This window comes from Xenopus laevis, chromosome 9_10L (genome assembly GCF_017654675.1).
Source record: "Xenopus laevis strain J_2021 chromosome 9_10L, Xenopus_laevis_v10.1, whole genome shotgun sequence".
Classification (NCBI taxonomy): Eukaryota; Metazoa; Chordata; class Amphibia; order Anura; family Pipidae; genus Xenopus; species Xenopus laevis.
In genome coordinates, this window is record NC_054387.1 from 67,728,658 (window position 1) to 67,749,519 (window position 20,862).

Here is a 20,862-nt window from a genome sequence, read left to right on the forward strand (position 1 = left end):
TTATTATTCAAATTTGTCATTCTCATTGCATGGTGCAATATATGAGCTCTATTTGCAGTTACAACTTATTGGAAAATAGGTTAAAAGAATATTAGTTGAGTACCATTTCTCGCCAGATCCAGCTCATTCAGTTTTTGCATAGGGCTGCAGTAGAACAGCGCCACAATAGATTTGTACTGCAGACAAAACATTCTGTTTGTGTGCGCTCCAGCTGGTACGAGATAATGCAGATCTGCGCTGTGAGCTTCCAAAGCTGGAGAAACGCCTTCGTGCTACAGCTGAGCGAGTTAAGGCCCTGGAGGGTGCATTGAAGGAAGCCAAAGAGAACGCAATGAGGGACCGCAAGAGATACCAGCAGGAGGTGGACCGCATCAAGGAGGCAGTAAGAGCAAAGAACATGGCAAGGAGAGCACCCTCTGCCCAGATTGGTGAGTACTGCACCCATGGAGTTAAAAAATACTGTGAAGCTTTAAGCTTCCTACTTTGTTTTGTCCTTGAGTGCATCCTTTAAAACTACCCATAACTATCTTTTGACCCCTTAAAATATTTATTTTTTATGTCTTGTTCTTAGCCAAGCCAGTGCGCCCTGGACATTACGCAACAGCCTCTCCAACTGCAGCTCATTCCATCCGAGGGGGAGGTGGATCCACCCATTCTTCCTACTACCACCATACAAAATAAATGAGAAGTAAGTGATGTAACTCTTTTTGTTCTCCAGCTTGCCCAGGTCTAGTAACCTGTAGCAGCCAATCAGATGTTTGTTTTCAAACTGTTGAGCATTACTTTGTTACTATGGGTTACTAGATCACATTTTGCTCCTTTGTGTCCAGGAGTTGTAAAGTTGGGATTCACAGAGGTAGAGACAGTTTAAGAGCCTGGCAGAAATAGAATTTAGAGGGCCCTAATCATTATCCTTTAGTATGGGTACCCCTAGCCTTTATCTCTTTATAGTGACACTAACTACTGGATAAAAAAAATGTGAGGTGCCAAGCAAACCCTACCAAACGTCCCCACTCAAAGTCAGTCTGTATGGCACAGAGGTGGAGCTGACAGCAGTTGGAACTAGTAGGGAATTGCAATATGTTTCCACTAGAGGGCATTGTTAGATAGCTAGACTCATTGCACTATTGCAATTACATCAGACATTTAATAAACATCTCTTGCACAGTCTGAAGATTTTTTTTTATTTGTGCAAATCTTTTTCTCCCCTTCTCTATATTGGCAATTACTTAATCAATATTCTGGAAACCTGCAACTGAATTAAAGGGCAAATTCATAAAAATAACCCACAGGAAAATATACACTGTTTATAGATGGTTCTGATGTCAATTATGTCATATGACCCATTGTAACTTGCGTACAATAAAAAAACGAATGTGCCCCCTGTTATAAATTATGAGGATATTGGATGTCATATGTTTCATGAGCTGTATATTCCTGTGGCCTTGCACCCTTATGTGACCATGGAACTACTAGGTGACATCTAATATACTTATTGTATACGGTAGGGAGTACATTATCCCTTATAATACATAAGTGATACTCTCTGTATATCTCAGCCTGCAGCCGTGTACCTTTATATGGTCACAAAACCCTTCAGTGACTTCTAATATCCTTATCATTTATAGTAAGGGGTACATTATTCCTTATATAGCTTGAATAAACTCTGTTATTCAGTGTGTGTTTTTATACTGTAACATAAATCACTATTGTGATTTTTCATTTTGGATCAATGTCAGATAAAATTAAAATGAAGAGATGTCCTAATAAATAGTGACAATATCCCTTTAATATTATAATTATTCTATATAAAAGCAGTGCAATGCCAATGCAGAATAGTCAATGCAGAATAGGCAGATTTGTTGCCTATAAAAATAATCTATATTTCTGCTTGAGCTGAAGGTGAATAATAACATTACAATAGCAGCAGATTCAGAGTGAATCATTGCCCCGGCTGGTTTCTGTACTCCAGCAGCTGGTTTCCACGGAAATGAAGATTCATTGTTAAATTGTAGCTCAGCCTTGCAGGATAAACTATTTCTCTCTCTCAAACAATAACTCCTTTCAGGGAAGGGCTGAGATATGTGCATGGTCTGCTGGGGATGAGACAATAGCGCTTCCCTGCTTTTCTTCCAGTTTTGAAGACGTTGTGTAAATATGGAGTTGGTCACAGTGCGGCCAGCGGCTTCCTTTGCTTGTGGAATCAGCTAAATTATAAATCTGATATTTTGCTCACAGAGTATAGCTGGCAGCTTATTTTGGTCAGATGCAAGCAGTCTTAATTCAACAACATTTGCAGGGTCACCAGTTACCAGGTTTAAAGGCCATTTATATAGTTATTTCTTTTATATCCCTTTGTTTTGTCTAAAAATGGGGAGAAACGTACAATTATATCCCACCATATTACCTTTCCCCCTGGCTTGAGTGAATGTGTCACTGGTTAACTACCAAAGCTGCCATTTTTCTTAGTAAGCTCCTCCTGTATTATCTTATAGCTAGGGATGTCACCTGACCAGTATAAATAGTGCTTGCTACTGTTGTTATTAAATGAAGCTAAAAAGATAAGCTGGTATTTTTTCATAATATACAGACATATTATTTTAATATCTTTTGTATCTCTTTCTGCCCAACAGAGAAGAGCATTGCTCAGCATGTGAAGGTACTGCCATCATTGTTGCCATCTTGCTAACCTTACATGTGTAGCTCGCACCTTGTCCTTCCCACGCTCTTAACAATCATTCAACGTCTCCCAAGATCACAGCATCAAGTATAGACGTACCCTTCTCGCCGCCTGTGTGATGTAACCACGCATAGCCATCGGTGTAACTGCACGAGCTCTTGAACAGGTGCTACAAAGAGCTCCTCCCCCTTTTTGTAGACACCATCGTATATATGAGACTCCACCATTGCCTTGTTGTGATGTCATAGCCTCCCTGGCAGAGTAAGGATAATGAATGTAATGGGAGAGTGTGCGTGTCATACCTGTATATTATTTTATACATTTACGGAATGAAGAAATAGCGCTGCTCCCCACTTTCAGCCATTTTATAGTTTTAACAAAAAATATATCCAAATTCTCTAATGGAGACTTTTTTCATAGTCATTAAATAGGATACTTAGTAGTACTTAGAAATGTCATTTAAAAAAAGACTCGATTTGATCCCTCTTGGCCAGAAAATGGTATAAATATAAAAAAAAAACATATTCCATGTTCCATATTTCCTTCTGGGATGTCCAGCTTGTTGGACGACAACTCCCAACATCCTATCAGACGATTTAAGGAGTTGTAGTTAAACAGCAGTTGGAGGGTCTTTTCCAGGAGTCTGGGGACTAACTGTCCTGAGGCCTCTCCTGTCTCATTGCAGCCCTGGAGCCAATAACTGGAATTAAGGAGAGAGCTCTAAAATGTGCTCTTTCTGTGAGATTGTTGGTGGCCAATTCCTTCCTGACTCCAAGATGGCAATCAAACCAGTCCCTGGATCAGCTTGTTCTATGAGCTATCTTTCATAAACCTGTATTCCTTCATTTGCTAAAAAGCCATCTAACCCCTTCTTAAATTTATCTTATGTATCACCCTGTACCACTGATTCAGCTGGAAGGACCTACGGGTAAATAAAGCATTAGAGAGATTATTATATGATCCCCTTATATATTTATACATAATTATCATATTCCCCCCTTAAGCACCTCTTCTCCATGAACAACCCCAACTTGGCCAGTCTTTCCTCATAGCTAAGATTTTCCATACCTTTTACCAGCTTAGTTGCCCTTCTCTGTACCCTCTCTAATTCAACAGTGTCCCATTTGAGCGCTGGAGATCCAATCTGCAAAGATGGGCCTGTACAGTGGAAGAATGACCCCCTCCTCCCGCGAATCTATGCCCCTTTTAATACAGCTCGAGACCCTTTTTGTCCTTGAAGCTGCTGACTGGCATTGCTCGCTACAGCCAAGTTTATCATCTACAAGGACTCCAGCATCTTAATGACATCATCATCATAAAAAACAATCAAATTAGTCTGACACGACCTATCCTTAATAAAGCCATGCTGATTGCTGATCATAATGCCATTCACTAGGACAAAATTTTGGAAGCGATCCCTTAACAAGCCTTAAAATAGTTTGCCCACCACAGATGTCAAATTTACTGGCCTATAATTGCCAGGTTGAGATCGTAATCCCTGTTTAAATAAGAATGAAATCAGCTTTCTTGCAATCCATAGGTACCATACCAGATGAAAGGAGGTCTGAAATTTAAGACCATTGACCATCTATATGGACAAAGTTGGATAGCACTGGTCAAAGCTAATAGGAATAATTTAACATGCTGCATTTTGATTGGTTGCCCCAGGTATATAAATCTGCCCTATAAGAATTAGATTAGGAAAGAAGCAGAGGTCAGAAGCACATTACAATGAGAAATGAATGTATAAACCACTCTTTCATGCCATCACTTGCCAAACTGGCGGTGCCCACCTTGATCTCACTTCATTACATGTCTTTTTTAGAACCCTATGTGCCAGTCAGAGGATTTCCTCACACAAATAAAAACTGCCAGTGTATGATCTGTGTGACATAGGCCATTAACTATTAATAAAATGGTATTTATTTTATGGACCTGATGCTATGGGAAAAAGAAACCTTTATAAGGACTTATGTATTACATTTTGGTTGCACTTTTTTCTAGGTGGGGGGTTTAAAGAATAATTTAGCTATTTATTGTTTTGTGATTTTATTTATGTCGTTTTTTTGTATAATAATTTTCTATTTATTTATTATATACATGCCAAAAAAAGTAAGCAAAGTTTATAAGTGTGGGTGTCTTCTATGGACAAAGTCAAGGAGGTTTTAATTATAGGTTAAATAGATTGCCATGTTTGCTAAGGATCATGGGTGTTTTAGTCAAATCATGGAATGGAGCTTGTAATGAGGCATTCAATGTCTCCATTGTTACCTCTCATTTGTATCTGCAGTTGTGATAACCTCTCCATTGTTATGTCACTTCTGGGCCTACAGCTGCTGTGAAGTGCAATGCCCAGTGTTAGATGACTGAGGGTGCTGGGAATTACAGTTCACAGCAACAGAAGACTGAGTGTGGTGGGGACTGCATTTCACAACAGCTGGAGACGCATATGTGTTGCATGCCTGTTTTTATGTGTATACTATTTGGGGATAGTCTAAAATAACCAGGGTGGAGGCATAGTTACTGAGGATATAGATAGAAGAATTCAGACCACAAACAGTAATTAAAGATTCCCCTTTACAGCGAGCAGATCTATAAAACCAAACAAATCAATAGCAGCGTGTGAAAACACGTTTCCAAATACTTGTGATATTTATTATGTACTTGCTTTGCACAATGCCGATGCTGGGCTCCCAGGGGTTAACTAAGCATAACTACAATTACAACTGGGAGCCGGAAAAAGCTAAAATGAAAACCAAAAGGGTGATATAGAGAAGGCGACTTTGCAGTTTCATAGCCATCCTAGTATCTGATCAGCCAATCAGTTCTTCTAGAATATGAGACTTCTGAGTTCCTTTATTTTGCGATCTGGTGTGGTTTTCAAGCTGTAACAAGTGGGCCCCCAAAGTCATTTTAGGGCCCCAGGCAATTTTAATAAATGTATATGTAGTTGCCCACTGTTTCACTTTTATCTCCTGGTTCCGAACCCCTATTGGATGTAGGGTCTGATTCCTCTATAGTTAAGCCGCTATATGTAGATAATGTATGGTGACATCATGACATGGATGCTTTTTGTTATAGCCCCTGCAGTCTCAGTGTTGTCAGTATCATTATTAATTACATGTTCTGCACACACAGTATTTAGGAATTAGTATTCCCAGAATATTCCTTTGTGCCATATTTGTCTGGCAGCTGCCACATTGTTGCTGGTTTAGATATGATAATATGAGTTAAAACTGGGCCACTCTGTACTAATCTAAGGGCATTTCTTTATCCATACTCCCCCATTGATGCTGAATTCAGTTAAAGGGCAACATAGCTTCCAGGACACCTTTATTTGAAAGTGGTTAAGGAGATACGAGGCAGCCCAGGATTTTAGGTCTAGCAGCACCCCTGGATGAAGTGTTCTTTATATACTGCTACAGTGGTTATATTTTAAAGAGCAAGTAAATGTTGATAAACATAAGTGTTCCTATATATTGGTCACCATCTTGGCCTATAAGTGACACTGACAAGGTGACAAGTTCAAAGGCATTCTAGGATCTATGGTGGCCATACCCGCACAGATATAATCATATGAAACAGTGTGTACTATATGTGGTGCGTGTATAGTGCGAGACAAGGCAACCGAGGATATTGGTAATCATTAGCAACGCTCTGTGCTAATAAGCTTTGCTCTCCTAACTAAATATTTTTACTTTAAACATTGGGTGTCATGTCCCTGCCCTCGAAGAGCAACATGGCCTCTCTGCCATCATGCAGAACAATTCCCCTAGGCTCCAACTTGGTTTTTATTTGATTTTGACTTTTAAATAAATGTAACGACTTGATTCTGCAAGTAATGTTTATAAACTGTCAATTATTTTTTTACCAGTCAGACCTCTTGATGTTATTGTCTCGTCAGAGCTGTGCGTTTTGTTCCATGTCGGGAAATAGCCGGTCAGGCATTCATAGCGTTGTACCTGTCTGGTATATAATCTTGGGCTATTTGCTCTAGCAATCCAGGAAAGCAGCAGGAGCTCCCCAAAAAAAGAATAATCACATGTATTAAGAAACTGCAGAAATGTACAAGCTTTGCTTTGAAAAAAATATTTTTTTTGGTGGGAGGAGGGGCTTGTCTGCAAGTGATACATTCCCAGACAGCCCCAAAAAACAATTTGGGATTATACAGTGAGAATCTACCCCTAGGGAACATTCCCAGCTTTAGATGTGACAGATCCGGATACACTGGCAGATTGCATGATGTTTTATCTGAAACTGTCAAAGTGACAAATAAAAATTGAATTACACTTTATACAATTGTCTTGGTTTCTTTTTTTTTTGTATCTCTAGTGTATTTGCTGTTCTCCTAATGATTCCCAGAGGTATTCAACACAATTAGAAATTTTAAAAGTAAGTTTTATGGGTGATATAGAAAACTATACTGGAGATTGAAGATATAGTTTAAATGTAGAACTCAACCTCATCAAGGAATTAGAGAAGAAATGAGCACATTATATTTTGGATTTCTGTACCAGCCCAAGGCAACCACATCCCTTTTAGCTGGAAGATCGGTGCCTCTGAAGATGCCCCAGTAGCTCCCCATTTTTTGTTATGCTGCTTCCCAGAGCATTCTCTGGGCTGCTGTCATTCACCGGAATTTAGGAGCCAATTTACTATATATTGTGTGTATATATATATATATATATATATATATATATATAGATATACAGTTAAATGAAAAATATATATATATATATATACATACAGGTATGGGAACCGTTATCCGGAAACCCGCTATCCAGAAAGTTCCGAATTACGGGATGGCCATCTCCCATAGACTCCATTTTATCAAAATAATATAATCAATAATATAAAATGTATTCTCTTTTCTCTGTAATAATAAAACTGTTCCTTGTACTTGATCCAAGTTAAGATATAATTAATCCTTATTGGAAGCAAAACCAGCCTACAGGTTTCATTTCATATTTACATGACTTTGTAGCAGATCTGAATTACGGAAAGACCCATCATCCGGGAAAACCCAGGTCCCAAGCATTCTGGATAACAGGTCCCATACCTATATATATATATATAGAAAAAAAGAAAAAAAAAAGATATATATTGTAGAAATGGGCTTTGGTATGTCTTTCTACAATATATATCTTTTTTTGCATACGAAACTTGGAGTGCTGTGTCAGTTTTTATTTTTTCTATGATATTGGCTACTTTGGCAGGGCCTTTTTGACTACTTGCACCCAGAAACCAAGAGGGTTGTGCGGCAATATCTCTTTTTATATAGTATATATATATATATATATATATATATATATATATATATATATATATATGTGAAAAAAACAGCGTTCAACAGACATTGATTACAGGTAATGCTAAAATGCACATAAAATATAAAACAAGTTAGGGACCGCCATTCGGGGTTTACCTTGACGTGGTATGGTGGCTTATCAATTTTATGATCATAACTTTGTAACAAAATAACCCCTGTTTTGGGTACATATGCAATAGCATTTATTATACTTATATATACTTTAAAGCCTTTAGAGTGCTCCCACAACCCCCCTGTTTTGATATTATATATATATATATATATATATATATATATATATATATATATATATATATATATATATATATAGTCAAATACAAAAGTCCTCTGCACTCAACCCATTATAAATATATTTAAGACAGAGACATTTTGTGCATACTGCTACTGAAAAATGCCTTACCCTTTAAACAACACAGGGATTGTTTGTCCATATATTGCAATATATTTAAGCTGCCCAACTACGTCAAAGTCATTCCATATCTGGCCAGTCCTATGCTCAATTTTATCTGATTCATTAAGAATTCTATTGCTTCATTATACATTTTACAAAGGGACTAAGATTTACCTGCAACTAACTTGCTGCTTTCAAAGTAAAACTCCCAAACTTGGCTGCCAGGAATACCAGCACTCCTGTCTGGAAAAAATAATAGTGCCTGGGTGCAGCAGCCATAAATAGGAATGTAGCCTAGACTTATAAAGTCAATTAAAGTTTTTTATTTTTCGGTCAGCAATCTGATCTTTATCAAAAAGATAGTACCAGTATCATTGACAATGCAAGGCAGCATAGAAACCAATGTATTAAGTATCACAATTTATTAGTAATCAGCCATGTAGCATCATCTCTATGGAAGATGTAACCAAACTTTTTGCTTGATAATTTCAGACGAACCCCTAAGTTTAGCTTCTCAACAGCATCTAAGAGCACAACGAGCATGTGCAGTGCCACTGACACACAGTATGGCTAAACAAAATCCAAGATGGGGTGATGCTTTGGACAACTTTAAAGGCCTTGATCATTACTGTTATACCGCTGCTGAACTTCAGTAGCTTCTAATTAAAGTCCCATCTGTAAAAGCTCTGGCCTGGCATCATAAATCACCTCCAGTTTGTTCACATTTTAGGACATTTTTAAAATGTTTCAGACCTGGTTACTGTTACATTAGACGTATGTAGGCCCATTAAAATCAGAGAAAACGCAGGGTTATCCCAAAAGTGTCTAGTGTGTTAAACACATTCCTAAACTGTGTGTTTAACACATTCCTAACTTTAGGGGATTTATTATATTATATTATATAAAGGTTATATTATATTATATTATATTATAAAAGGTTTTTCATTTTTTTCACTGTATTCTGCCCATTAAAGGGGACCTGTCCCCTTAAGAAATATTCCAAATTAATTTCTATTATGTAAGTTGAGAAAAATAAACTTTACTTATACTATATTTATTATTTAAATAATTTTAATAATTTTGTGGCTATTTGTTATTAAGATAAATTGTGTATTACCCCAAAGTCTTGTGTATGCACCAGAATTGGGGGCCTACTGCCCATGTGCAGTGCCCTATACAATTATAAATTGTGAGGAGGGAAGGGGGGATGTGAGGAGAGCAGTGACATGTAGGAATTGCTGAATGGAAAGTGAAAGTAATTGACTGCCCCGCCTCTATGCCTCAGGCATAGAGGTGGGGCAGGTAATATTTGATTGAAAGCTTAGATATTTAAACACCTTTATAACAGGTATGGATGTTTTAATGAAAAAAAGAATTTGGGTTCCATGTTTAATTTGCAATGGACTTTCATTATGCAGCTTTTTATGTGTAGGTGAATGGTCCCCTTTAACTGACACATTCATAATCCAGAGCCCAAGTAAGGTGGAACTAAGATAGAATGCCAAGTTTAAGAACATGACCTGCTTTATTGGGGACACAGCTTGAGGCCAAGCAAACTTAAAGGGGTCCCCTGTATTTGTATAAAGTAAGACTGACCAAACTGTGGACCTTCAACTGTTATTCAACTACAGTTCCTCCCCTACTCAAACAAACCCACCCTAGACTATCAATGGTGCTGGAGGTGGATTGGATAGCACTTAAATAAAGTGTTACTAATGTCATCTTGCCCTACTGCGGACACATGACCCTTCTTTACCTGCTGCTTTTCATTCTTTCTAGAACTAATTCTCTGTTGGGCCCTGGTATGTGCAGTGACCTGAGCAGTCACCTCTCTTTGCACCCTGCTGATGACAGCTCTGATTATGAAACTAAATGAGCCATATGTTTGTTTTAATGTATTGTATGTATTGCAGCCTTCTCTATGTCTGCTCTGCATTTCATGTCTGTGTATATAACTCTTGTTTCACCTGTATTCTATAGAACATATACAGTGAATAGCCAGCACAGCTATACGCCTGAAATACAGTGAATAGCTACCAGTTACGGGCACCACTGCTTACCCATCAATCTGTTTGAATATGTCTCATGTAATAGCAGAGGCAGAGACCCACCTGAATCAAGTCTCAATGAGTGTTGCATTATTAGGCCATTATAATATCAAATGAGATAACCTAAATACCACTTGGGTTGTCCTTCTGGATGTCATGCCATGATTGAAACAAATGTTTTTTTTAAGTTTAAATAATAAGCCCCCATTTCCATAACACTTGTGACAAATGAGTTACTGACAAGACGCCTAACAGGGCACTTGAATGACTGCGATACAGAAACACTAAACAAACACAATAAAGCCCAAGGGATGGATGACAGTCACAGAACAAACCAGTATTTTCACTTGCCATTTTCACGGGGCTATGGCAATAACTGTGACTCGTGCACAGGCTGAAACTGTCAGGTGACTGCAACTTCTACATTCTCTTGGGTTACTATTTGGTTGTATTTGTCTCTTTCTTTTATCCTGTCATGTGTCTTGTATTCTGTCTCCGGATTCACTATACTGTTTCCCTTTATACTTTTGGGGGCACATTTACCTAGGGTCGAATATCGAGGGTTAATTAACCCTCGATATTCGACTGTCGAAGTAAAATCCTTCGTCTTCAAATATCGAAGTTGAAGGATTTTGCGCTATTCCTACGATCGAAGGAATAATCGTTCAATCGAACGATTAAATCCTTTCAATCGAACGATTAAATCCTTTCAATCGAACGATTTGAAGGATTTTAATCCATCGATCGAAGGATATTCCTTCGATCAGGAAATTGTAAGGAAGCCTATGGGGACCTTCCCCATAGGCTAACATTGGCCTCGGTAGGTTTTAGGTGGCGAACTAGGGTGTCGAAGAATTTTTTAAACAGACAGTACTTCGACTATCGAATAGTCGAACGATTTTTAGTTCGAATCGTTCGATTCGAAGTCGAAGGTCGTAGTCGAAGGTCGAAGTAGCCCATTCGATGGTCGAAGTAGCCATATTCGACCATTCGAAATTTGAACTTTTTTTTCCTCTATTCCTTCACTCGAACTAAGTAAATGGGTCCCTTGTTGTCTATGACTAATACTCATTCTCATTTATCTAATCAACAGCTTTGCCTTCCTCTTTAGCCATTGTTATGGTTTTCCCTTTAACTTTTCTTTTATTTAACTGTTCCCATTGTTTCCTTACATTTTAGGACTTTCAGTTTTGACATTTCTTCTTTTTCCTTCTAATAATCTGACTGTCCCAGAATCTGCATGACTTTTTAGGGTTGTGCCAACATTTGACAGCAGTATTTCATGGAACACCAGCTCTGTATGTCTTACTGTCCCTTTAACAGACAATAGCACAAGGGAACGGGGTATAGAGTTTCTATGGAGGAAGCCAGAAGCCATTCACCTGCAGAAGCCTGCAGCCATAACAGCCAGCCAAGTGACAGACGTTGCACAATGGCTTTGTGCAAATGGAAAGATCGCTAAAAACGCAAGTTACAAGGTAACTTTCCCCCCAAATTACTCAGGAGTAGGTATACTTGAAGGGTATATACAAATATGTAAGCTAGACTGGGGGTTGACTGAGCACAATTAGGAAATACAGTATATAACAAAAAATCACCTGTATGCAGTTATCCCAAAAAGATGAGGGATTGTGTGAGGATGGCTGGGGACTCAGGTTCGGACTGAGAATTAAAATGGGCCCTGGCATTTCAGGTACACAGAGGCCCAATCAGCCCACACAGAGGCCCAAACAGCCCCCACCAGCCCACTAAATACTGACTTTCTATGGGACTTTATAGCAGCCCCTCTGGCATTTACCAGAACCCACAGATTGCCGGTCCGAGCCTGGCTGGGGTTAGGGAAAGGGTGTACCAACAATAACTGAGAAAAGTTTCATGCAGGTACCCCTTACTCCTTCAGAGTATTACATAGTGCCTTTTATGTATAGCACCCAGCGCAGCCATCAAAAACTTTGGGACCCCCTACAAGTTATATATGTATTTATCTGGGCCCCCCTGCAATGAACACAAACTTGTATTACCATTTGTAGTCAATCCTCTAGTGTGTGCTACACAAATGATCAGCTAGCGGGTAGATAGGTACTCTAGGATAAAAGGTTGAAGTTAATAATAGTATTTTTTTTAACCACAGCTACTATGATACAAACTCACAAATCATTTGACTGAAAAGCGTAACTGTAGAGTAAACAGACCCTGCAAGGCCCTGGTGAGGCCACAAAGGACCGGGCCTAGGGTGGCAGAATAATACGGATGGCATGCTGCCCAGCCCCTTACCGGGGAGCACTGCTCCCCAATGCTCCAGGGCAGGCGTGCATGTGCGCTTGCACTGGAGGGGGCTATACGGGCGGGCACCCACTAAATCCGGCCCTGCATGCAACTGTTGGGGGGCCCAAGTACTATAGGCAGTGACGTAACTATAAAGGAAGCAGACCCAGCCAGGGAACAGGGGGGCCCAGACTGTGGGGTCTGCTTCCTCTATAGCTAATGAAAACCTCCCTCCTCCCCAGACGCTCTATTACCAGCGTAGAGGAAGGGGGATACAAGTCAGGCGGGAGTGGGTGGAGTCAGGGCAAGGAGTGGGTGGGGCAAAGACAGGATGGGACGTGGGTGGGAGGATGGGGATCAGAGTGCGCCAGACCCCTCTGAAGATTTTTTTGTAGGGGGACCCGGTGCACTCTAGTTACACCACTGACTATAGAGGGCCCAGTGGGACTGATTGATTAATAAGTCGCTGCAATAACTGTTGAAAATGTCTTGTTTGTATAGTTCAGTATGTCAAGGGCCCTTAAACTGTAGTCCTAGAGAAAAAGTGGAATCCGATATAATATAGCCTTTGCACTTTTATTTACATCCTCCTCTACAAAGGGCGCCCCTGATACTCAGGGTAAATTCACATTCTGCTCTGCTTTAAATCCCTCCAATACGTTTAAGGAGGCTCTCTGAGCTCAAGAGCTTGCACTCTAGTTGAATTGAATGGTTGATAAAGCAAAGTACAGCGCAGTGGACTGCCACTGCCACTGAATACAGGCGAGACACAAAACATGAAATAGACTGCTGTATTAGCATTATTATATACAATCCAATGCCATTTGTCCTACTTGTTTGCATTCTTTTAACCCCCCTCCAGCAAACGTTCCATTTGATTGTCCTTCCCAGTTTGAGGTTAGTCAGGGGGCGTGGCTATGGAAGAGCCCCACCCCTGTCCCTGGCTGTAGCGGAGCCGGTGAGTGACAGACAGAGCTGCGGCAGTAGTGAAAGCTGGTCGCTGTGTGTCTGTATCAGACCGTGGGCTTGTGATATCGAGTGGCCTGGAAAGCCTCATCTGCAGCCCGAGTCATTGGCAGTAGCACGTGTTGCTGTGGAGGTAGGTACCACTTGTGCCTCCCCCTATCTCTGTTCTGCATGGTACAGTCCCTGGGCGGCTGGAGGGCACTGGATAACAGTCGGGAATGCCGGAATGCCTCTAAGCGCAGTCACACAGGTTATTTGTGGGCGCTCCTTTTATAGGCACAACTGGAAGAGGCATCTCACTGAGTGGCTGTTGCTGCTGCAGAACTTCTTTTAAAGCATGCTGCTAGGCTTAGTGACCTGCTGGGGCAGCCTTGGATTGGCTCAGGACTCATGGATTAGCAGCCGCATGTCAATGGTATCAAACAATTCATAAAGCGCAGTTAGTAACTAATCAGTGAATAGATTTCATCTGGTGAATACAAGTTAGAAAATAAAAGCAAAGCTCTGATTGGCTACTGCCCGTAACTGGGCTGGTGGAAACTAAAACCTATATTAGTAAATCAGCCTGCAGTAAGTTTTATGATAATAGGCACACAGTCCCTTTGTATTGCCCCAGTCGGAAAACACCCTGCTGTGTACTGAATAGAGAGAAGTGATATATAATCTCTGTATTGCTCTGCTGCACAATATGTCTGTGCTACATACATGGATGAAAGGGCGTAACAGGTAAGGCATCACTATACAGCCTTGTCCCAACATACAGATAATCTCTAACCTGTTCTCATATCTTTATTATTGATACACTGTATTTAACCATATTGGGTAGATTGTTTTAGCTGGGCTTTTGCTCTGGCTGCAGCTCTTAGTAGCAGTCCATTTTGCTGCTATACTGAACCCTTGCCAGTTTATTGGCCTCAGACAGGTAGGTGCTGTTAAACTACTACTCCCAGGGAGGGTGCTGGGAGTTGTTCATAAGGCAACAGCTGCAGGGCTGGACATTCTTGTGTTACACTGTAACTGTAGATGTCATACTTGCAGCCGAGCCGTCAGTCAGGATTTGCTTTATTCTCATACTTGCCCCCGGCCTTCAATTAACCACCTCTGTTCCAGGGCAAATGCAGCTGAATAAGTTCAAATACCTTTTGCGTACCCTTTTCCCATTTTTAGATACAGACGGGGTGATTTTTAGAGTAGGTGAAGTATATCTCACTTTATGTAAGTGGTATGGCAGCTCTCATACAAATAAGGTCTACCTGTGCAGCAGAATCACTTGTATCCAGAAGTGAAAGGGAACAAGTGTAGAAATGAAAGTGCAGGTTAACCAGACTTGTAAATATATTTCCTCCTATTAACATTTCAGGGTTATTTATTAATCAGTTTAATGAGTAAGCGCCTAGAAATCTGTGTTTAATGACTCGTATGTACAGAGAATTTCCTCCTGACCCACCTTCCCCGAGGCTTCAGTGATCTATTTCCCAAGCTGGCAATGGGTTAATTGTCACTTCAGCAATCGGCTTTTGCTACCGCAGCCCATTTAACATTTCCTTGCAGATCAAATGTGCCCTTTGTGTGTGACACTCCCTTTTGCTAAACATCACTTTGGCACTTGGCTATTTGGTGACCTTGCAGCCGGGAGATTCAATGTGAGCTCATGTGGGTGGGTTGGTGTTTTTGTGCTAAAGAACTCATCAATAATATTTCTTACCTATTCTTATTGTAATTTGTCCTTTTTTTCATGTCGGCGCCAGAGGTGTGCATTTAACACACATGGTGTGTACATTGGTTTATGGTTCAGACTATTGGAATTTATCTATCAGGACTGCTATAGAATACATTTTTAGGACGTTGTAGGGTTATACACTATGGCTGCCGCATATTTTAAATTGCTTTAGTTAACAAACCTTTTTTTAAACCCGTGCGCGTTAATTCATTGAATATGTTACAGCATGTCAGGTTAGTAAGGGCGAATGTAAATTTTTAGATCATTGTTTCCCAAACTGTGGTGCTGGCCCCTCTAGGCAAGGCTGAAACAAACATGACCATTCTAATTGCCAGTTACTGTAAGGTCTGAGAATAAATGTAAATTCATGAATATTCCCCTGGAGTGCAAGGATAGTGACTGGCATGGCAATGTTTTCATATTTATTGTGCAGTTAGTGAGGATTAAACAAATGTTTGAAATCAAAGGGGACCTTAACCCAAACAAGCTTTAAACCACTGCTTTAGATAGTAAGTTCTTCTACCCAGGGATTTGCCCATACTGCTTTCCTTCTTTCTCTAAAGGCCTTTGGAAAAGCTTGAATTATGATATATTTAATACTGTAAGTCTTTATAATGGAAAAGGAAAATATAACCTGGAGGACTTATTTGCCCTTTTTTCCGCGTGCATACACTGTGTAGTATAAGGGCATGGCATGCTGTATGCATGGGGCCTCCATAGTCCTTACCATCTGTGTTTGACCACTTAGTTGGTTTGGTGTCTATGAACAATGCAGAGACAAGCTATATTGCAGCTTTTACTATATGTGTAATCAAAATGTGGAGATGGGGAATGAGATGGTCTGTGACCCAATGAGCCATGTTTTTACACTTGGCTGGCTGTTGAGGGCTTCTAGTACTAATATTTGTATTATATTAACTATTTATTATTGTGCTTGCCCAGTCTTCATACTAATGATTCTCAGGCGGAATGAGTCTGTTTCTACAGATCTTGCAATCTAGGGTCTGAGGGCCAGTCTGATAAAGCACAATGTCAATCACCCCAGACCTCCCAAAGCCACATGACAAAATAACTTCTCCTTGTCCCTTGGCCTGGGATCCATTCGCTATACAAAATTGCTGTTAAACCATCTCAGGACTTGACATGATAAATTACCAGTTACCCTGCTTCTTGGTCTAGAATGCCTAGAAAAGATAGTACACATTCACCCTAAATCTGTGTCTAACTGAAATTGTAATAGCTCAAATAAGCACTCACATGTCATGTCAACATTAGCTTTCATGTCTGCCCACTGTAATAGGCTCCCACAGTTTGGACATTTAAAATCAGGGGTTTCATGCCAACTATTTGACAACATTATTTTATGTGCTATACGGCTATATGTATCTCCACTGTAGGATGCAATTACACTGGCCATTTGGCTCAGCCCTCAGACATAAGGGGAAGACAAATGGTGGCCCCTCTCAATCCATCACACTCAAGTGACAGCCGCTGCCTCCCAGTCCTGCACTTGAGAGAATGCGAACACACATTTAAGGACTTTAAAATCCCAGAAGTGGTCATTCTGTTTCCTTTTCTCCCTGTTTGTTACCTGTTTGCTGAGTACATTTTATCTGGGGCATTTGGGGATGGGCTGGAGCACAGTTTTTCCTGCAGGATTATACCTACACAAAAAGGGATGCAATAGAAAATGAACCAGTGGATTCAGGGGATTTCTAGCTTGGTTGCTTGGCTCATACACCTCTCAGCCTTTAGCTCATTGGTTAATACTGAGTTGTAGTTTAACTGACCCACTGCAACACTCTGGAGCCCAGAAGAGCTCACTGTGCTAATTCACGGCACTTGAGGGCCAGTGAGTAGGATGACAGTTGTTGAAGATTGACCCTTGAGTGCTACAGGTGACATGGTGTCTCATGTGCCATCACACAAGTCATTTTTATAAGGCGCTTCCTTGTACATCAGCTATGCACCTTGTTCTGTAGGATATTTACTACCCAAATAAATGTTACGGTGTCATTAAATCAGAGATCAGAGGTTAGAAAAAGACACATTTATTAGGTCATTGGCTTGGAATCAAAAGTAAAGATACAGTATTAATTTTCCATACATGAAAGAGAATACTGATAACAGGGGAGAGGGGGAAGACAGGGGCTCTATTCTGTAATGGGAACATTAAATGGAACAGACATGCCCAACCTGCATCTGTCATTAAACTACATGTTACTTTTCTAGAGTCTTATTTCCCCCCTAACCCCTGGGGGGGGATGCATTCTGCAGGATTAAACATAAAAGGCAATGGCTCCCATAAAGAGCATTATCGAAAATGTATTTGACTTTGTATCGAGCAATGATAAATGTTGAAATAATTATCTGCCATTGTTACAACATGTTCCTTTACATAAGAGCAAATTGTTGGAAGCCTTGACAGATCTGCAGAGGGCACCTGTAATACGATTCATGGAATGAATGTGCCAAACTGCTTTTAACCAAGAAAGAGAGCCCAGTGTCAGATGCCAGGGAGAGAGTCCTATTATTAACCTGCTCTGCATAATCACCCCCATATCCAGGGTCATAGTCCTGATTGTACTTGATTATGCACCCATTATGTATGCTCATTTCTCCCTGGGCTAGGCTTAGTGACTAGAATGAAATGAACCTACTTATTGTCATTTATACTTAACTCGCCAGCTCCGCTTAAATGAATTTACATGGTCTAATTCGATCCCGTCTCAGGGGAAAATCTGCTCCGAAATACTCAATTCAGACAGTGGCTTATTCAGCTTTGTGGCATTGTGTTATGTACTTAATATGATGAGATGCGTTATTTCACTATAGAACGAACCCTCCGCCGTGGACACGCTGTTGTTTAGCATACCCCTGTACAATGGAGATCCATATACACAAACCACATTTGGTTTGAACCCATGTACATACATGTTGGGGTATATCTGCCTTAAAATACTTATCAGCACCATGACAATTTGAGGCAATCAAAATGGGCCCCTTAGTCTAGTAACCCACTGTCAGAAATTGGCTTTCATAATTATTCTTGCAGTAAATTGATCAAACGCTAATTCCTTATTGGTTGCTATGGGTTGCTGTGCCAGAGCAAATTTGCCAACTGTTACAAAATAGATCCTTGTGTCCCTTGTAATGCATAAATAGGATTTCACTTGTAGAGCGAATACAACAAGTAAAGACAGGATATATATATATATATATATATATATATATATATATATATATGTATATGTATATATATGTATATGTATATATATGTGTGTGTATATATATATATAATTGCAATACCTAAATATAAGCTATGCATAGTTTACCAATATTTACCAATATATTGTGACTAAGTGCAGCTCTTGGTTATGGGATCCAATTCTGCTGAATTGCAGCCCATTTGGGACTCTCTATAAAGGACTGGTTGGTGGTCGCACCTAACAAAGTTATTTTCTTTTTCATTATTTTGGACATGTTTTCTAGCACTCACAAACTGACAGTCAGATAAATCCTGTCCATCACAGTTGCCAGAGGAAACCCCAAACACCTGACCCCCTGGGGCAATATCATTGATAGACCTAGAGAAATGTGGTTGTATCTGACTTGGATTCTAGCTTTTAGTGTGGAATGTTTCTGGCTGTCCTGTTGTGTCTGTATTAGGAGTGTGGCTTGGATGATGTCTGAACAATTAACTATCATATGAACTTGCTCTTTTAATTGCCACTACACTTTAAACAATGTTCACTTATAACAACCCCCCTGGTTTAGTAAGCAGTGAGGTCTGCAATATCTAAAAGTCATCGTTATTGGGCCAAATGATATTGCCTGTAACGAGCTGGGAGTGTGTGGGTCTTTGACTATTTGTACCGGGGTAATGAGCATGGCTTCTGTTCTATAATTCAGCAGCAGTGGAGTTGAGGTCAATGGCTGCCTTTGTCACTTGTAGTCTCTTTGTAATGTACATCTTGGAAAGTGAAATAAACACTTTAGGACAATTAAAAGGGTATTAACCTTTAAGTAATACGTTCTGGTCAGTTGTTCTTGTATACAGTATTAGTGCTTTGTGTTAAGGGATAGCCTAATTTCCATGCAGAATTTAGCCTACTACAGGTCAGTACCCATCCTGGCATAGTTAGTGGTATCTAGTAGTGGAATACTATACCTACAGTTTGTAAGTAGGCAATCCAGCCAAACGGTGGAGAGACTGTGGGAAGATCGGCAAGAGAAAGTGATTTTAAAGGACTTTTTTCATTTTTCTTAATTATTCTCTTTCTAGTAGTGGAGCAGGGTATGGACAAACTATAGTGGCTGTTTCTGCAGAATTGTGGTTAATACTAATAATAAAGAGTATGAACAAAGTTTGGGGGCTGTTCCTGCTGAATGTGCCTAGTAGGCCATGACTCCTGCATGCTTCTTGTCAGTGAATTAAAGCACAATAGTCTGCCTATAGGAGGTGACAAGAAAGCTTTTGACAAGATAGTGGAAGCTTAGACTCGATACTGCAAGCTGAGTCAGTAAGTCAGTCATTTCATGGGTAAATTGTATAACACGTCCTCTTGACACGTGCTCTGAATCTAGTGCTGGATTTCTAGTCTGGTGCTAGGTGCAGAGCACAGCCAGTTCCCAGATGCATGTGCGTTTTGAATTAGCGCTAAGGTGCACACTTTTAAACTATTTGGAGTCATAGCATATAACCCCTTTTGTGTTTTGGAAGCACAATCAGAGGATGCCACTATGCACTACATCCATGGCTCATAAATACCCTGCTTGTGGCCTTGGGCAAGTGGTTTGATGTGGATCTGCATAAGAATTAGCCCTGCAAGTACAGACAGGGCTAAAACAAACAGATGATTTATAAGAAAGTGTTCTGGGCTCAGTGAGTACATATTTAAATTTGGTAATAAGACAAAGTAATGGCAAACAAGTAAGTTGAATGGCAACCAAATTAAAGTACCCTATGCTTACATTCATAGGGCTGCTGTCAGTTACTGGAAGTACAGAAATCATTTGATATTAAAAAAAAAAAACATGACCAATAGAAGCTCCAGAAAATACATGCTGCCCCCCATCACTAGCCTAGAGTTAAAGGTGCCCATAGCACATGTGTCTGCTTGTCAGAAAACGCTGCACAGGGCAGTGCTAAATAAGCTCTTGTCAAATGTAAATAACTCCAGCTTGGCTAGCCGTTCTTCAAAGGCTTTCAAAAATGGCTTTCACCATGGAAGCTAAATCATATGTTACCCTTTGATTTGTTCTGGAAATATTTACTTATAATGTTACACATACAGTATCTTAATTATCTAGTTTTATTTATTTAATTTACTTTTATCTAAATAAATATATATCCGTTTAAAGATTATTTCAGTGTTCCCTTTTTAGTGCAACACTTTACCCTGTGAACTTAGAAAAGTCGACCATTTGCCATTAAGGGATTTCAGTTACAGAATGGTTTGT

The 20,862-nt window shown here is 39.9% G+C and overlaps 2 protein-coding genes across 5 annotated transcripts in view; both read left to right on the forward strand.

Moving 5' to 3' along the window:
* kif5c.L (kinesin family member 5C L homeolog) overlaps positions 1 to 3,533 on the forward strand; it is a 39,873-nt gene extending 36,340 nt beyond the window's left edge. The window contains exons 24-26 of the mRNA XM_018235757.2: positions 212 to 428; positions 572 to 688; positions 2,634 to 3,533. Of these exons, the coding sequence (XP_018091246.1) occupies positions 212 to 428; positions 572 to 681 (327 nt within the window). The 3' untranslated portion in view covers positions 682 to 688; positions 2,634 to 3,533. The remainder of the gene's footprint in view (positions 1 to 211; positions 429 to 571; positions 689 to 2,633) is intronic.
* A 10,002-nt stretch (positions 3,534 to 13,535) lies between these two features.
* Positions 13,536 to 20,862, forward strand: part of lypd6b.L (LY6/PLAUR domain containing 6B L homeolog) — a 28,302-nt gene continuing 20,975 nt past the window's right edge. For 2 of the 4 annotated variants that reach the window (XM_018235759.2, XM_041576365.1), the window contains exon 1: positions 13,536 to 13,812. The gene's annotated coding sequence lies outside the window, so the exon portion shown is untranslated. Of the gene's footprint in view, positions 13,813 to 13,862; positions 14,406 to 20,862 lie in introns of those variants that run through there. The other 2 variants (XM_018235758.2, XM_041576367.1) reach the window with 2 other exon arrangements.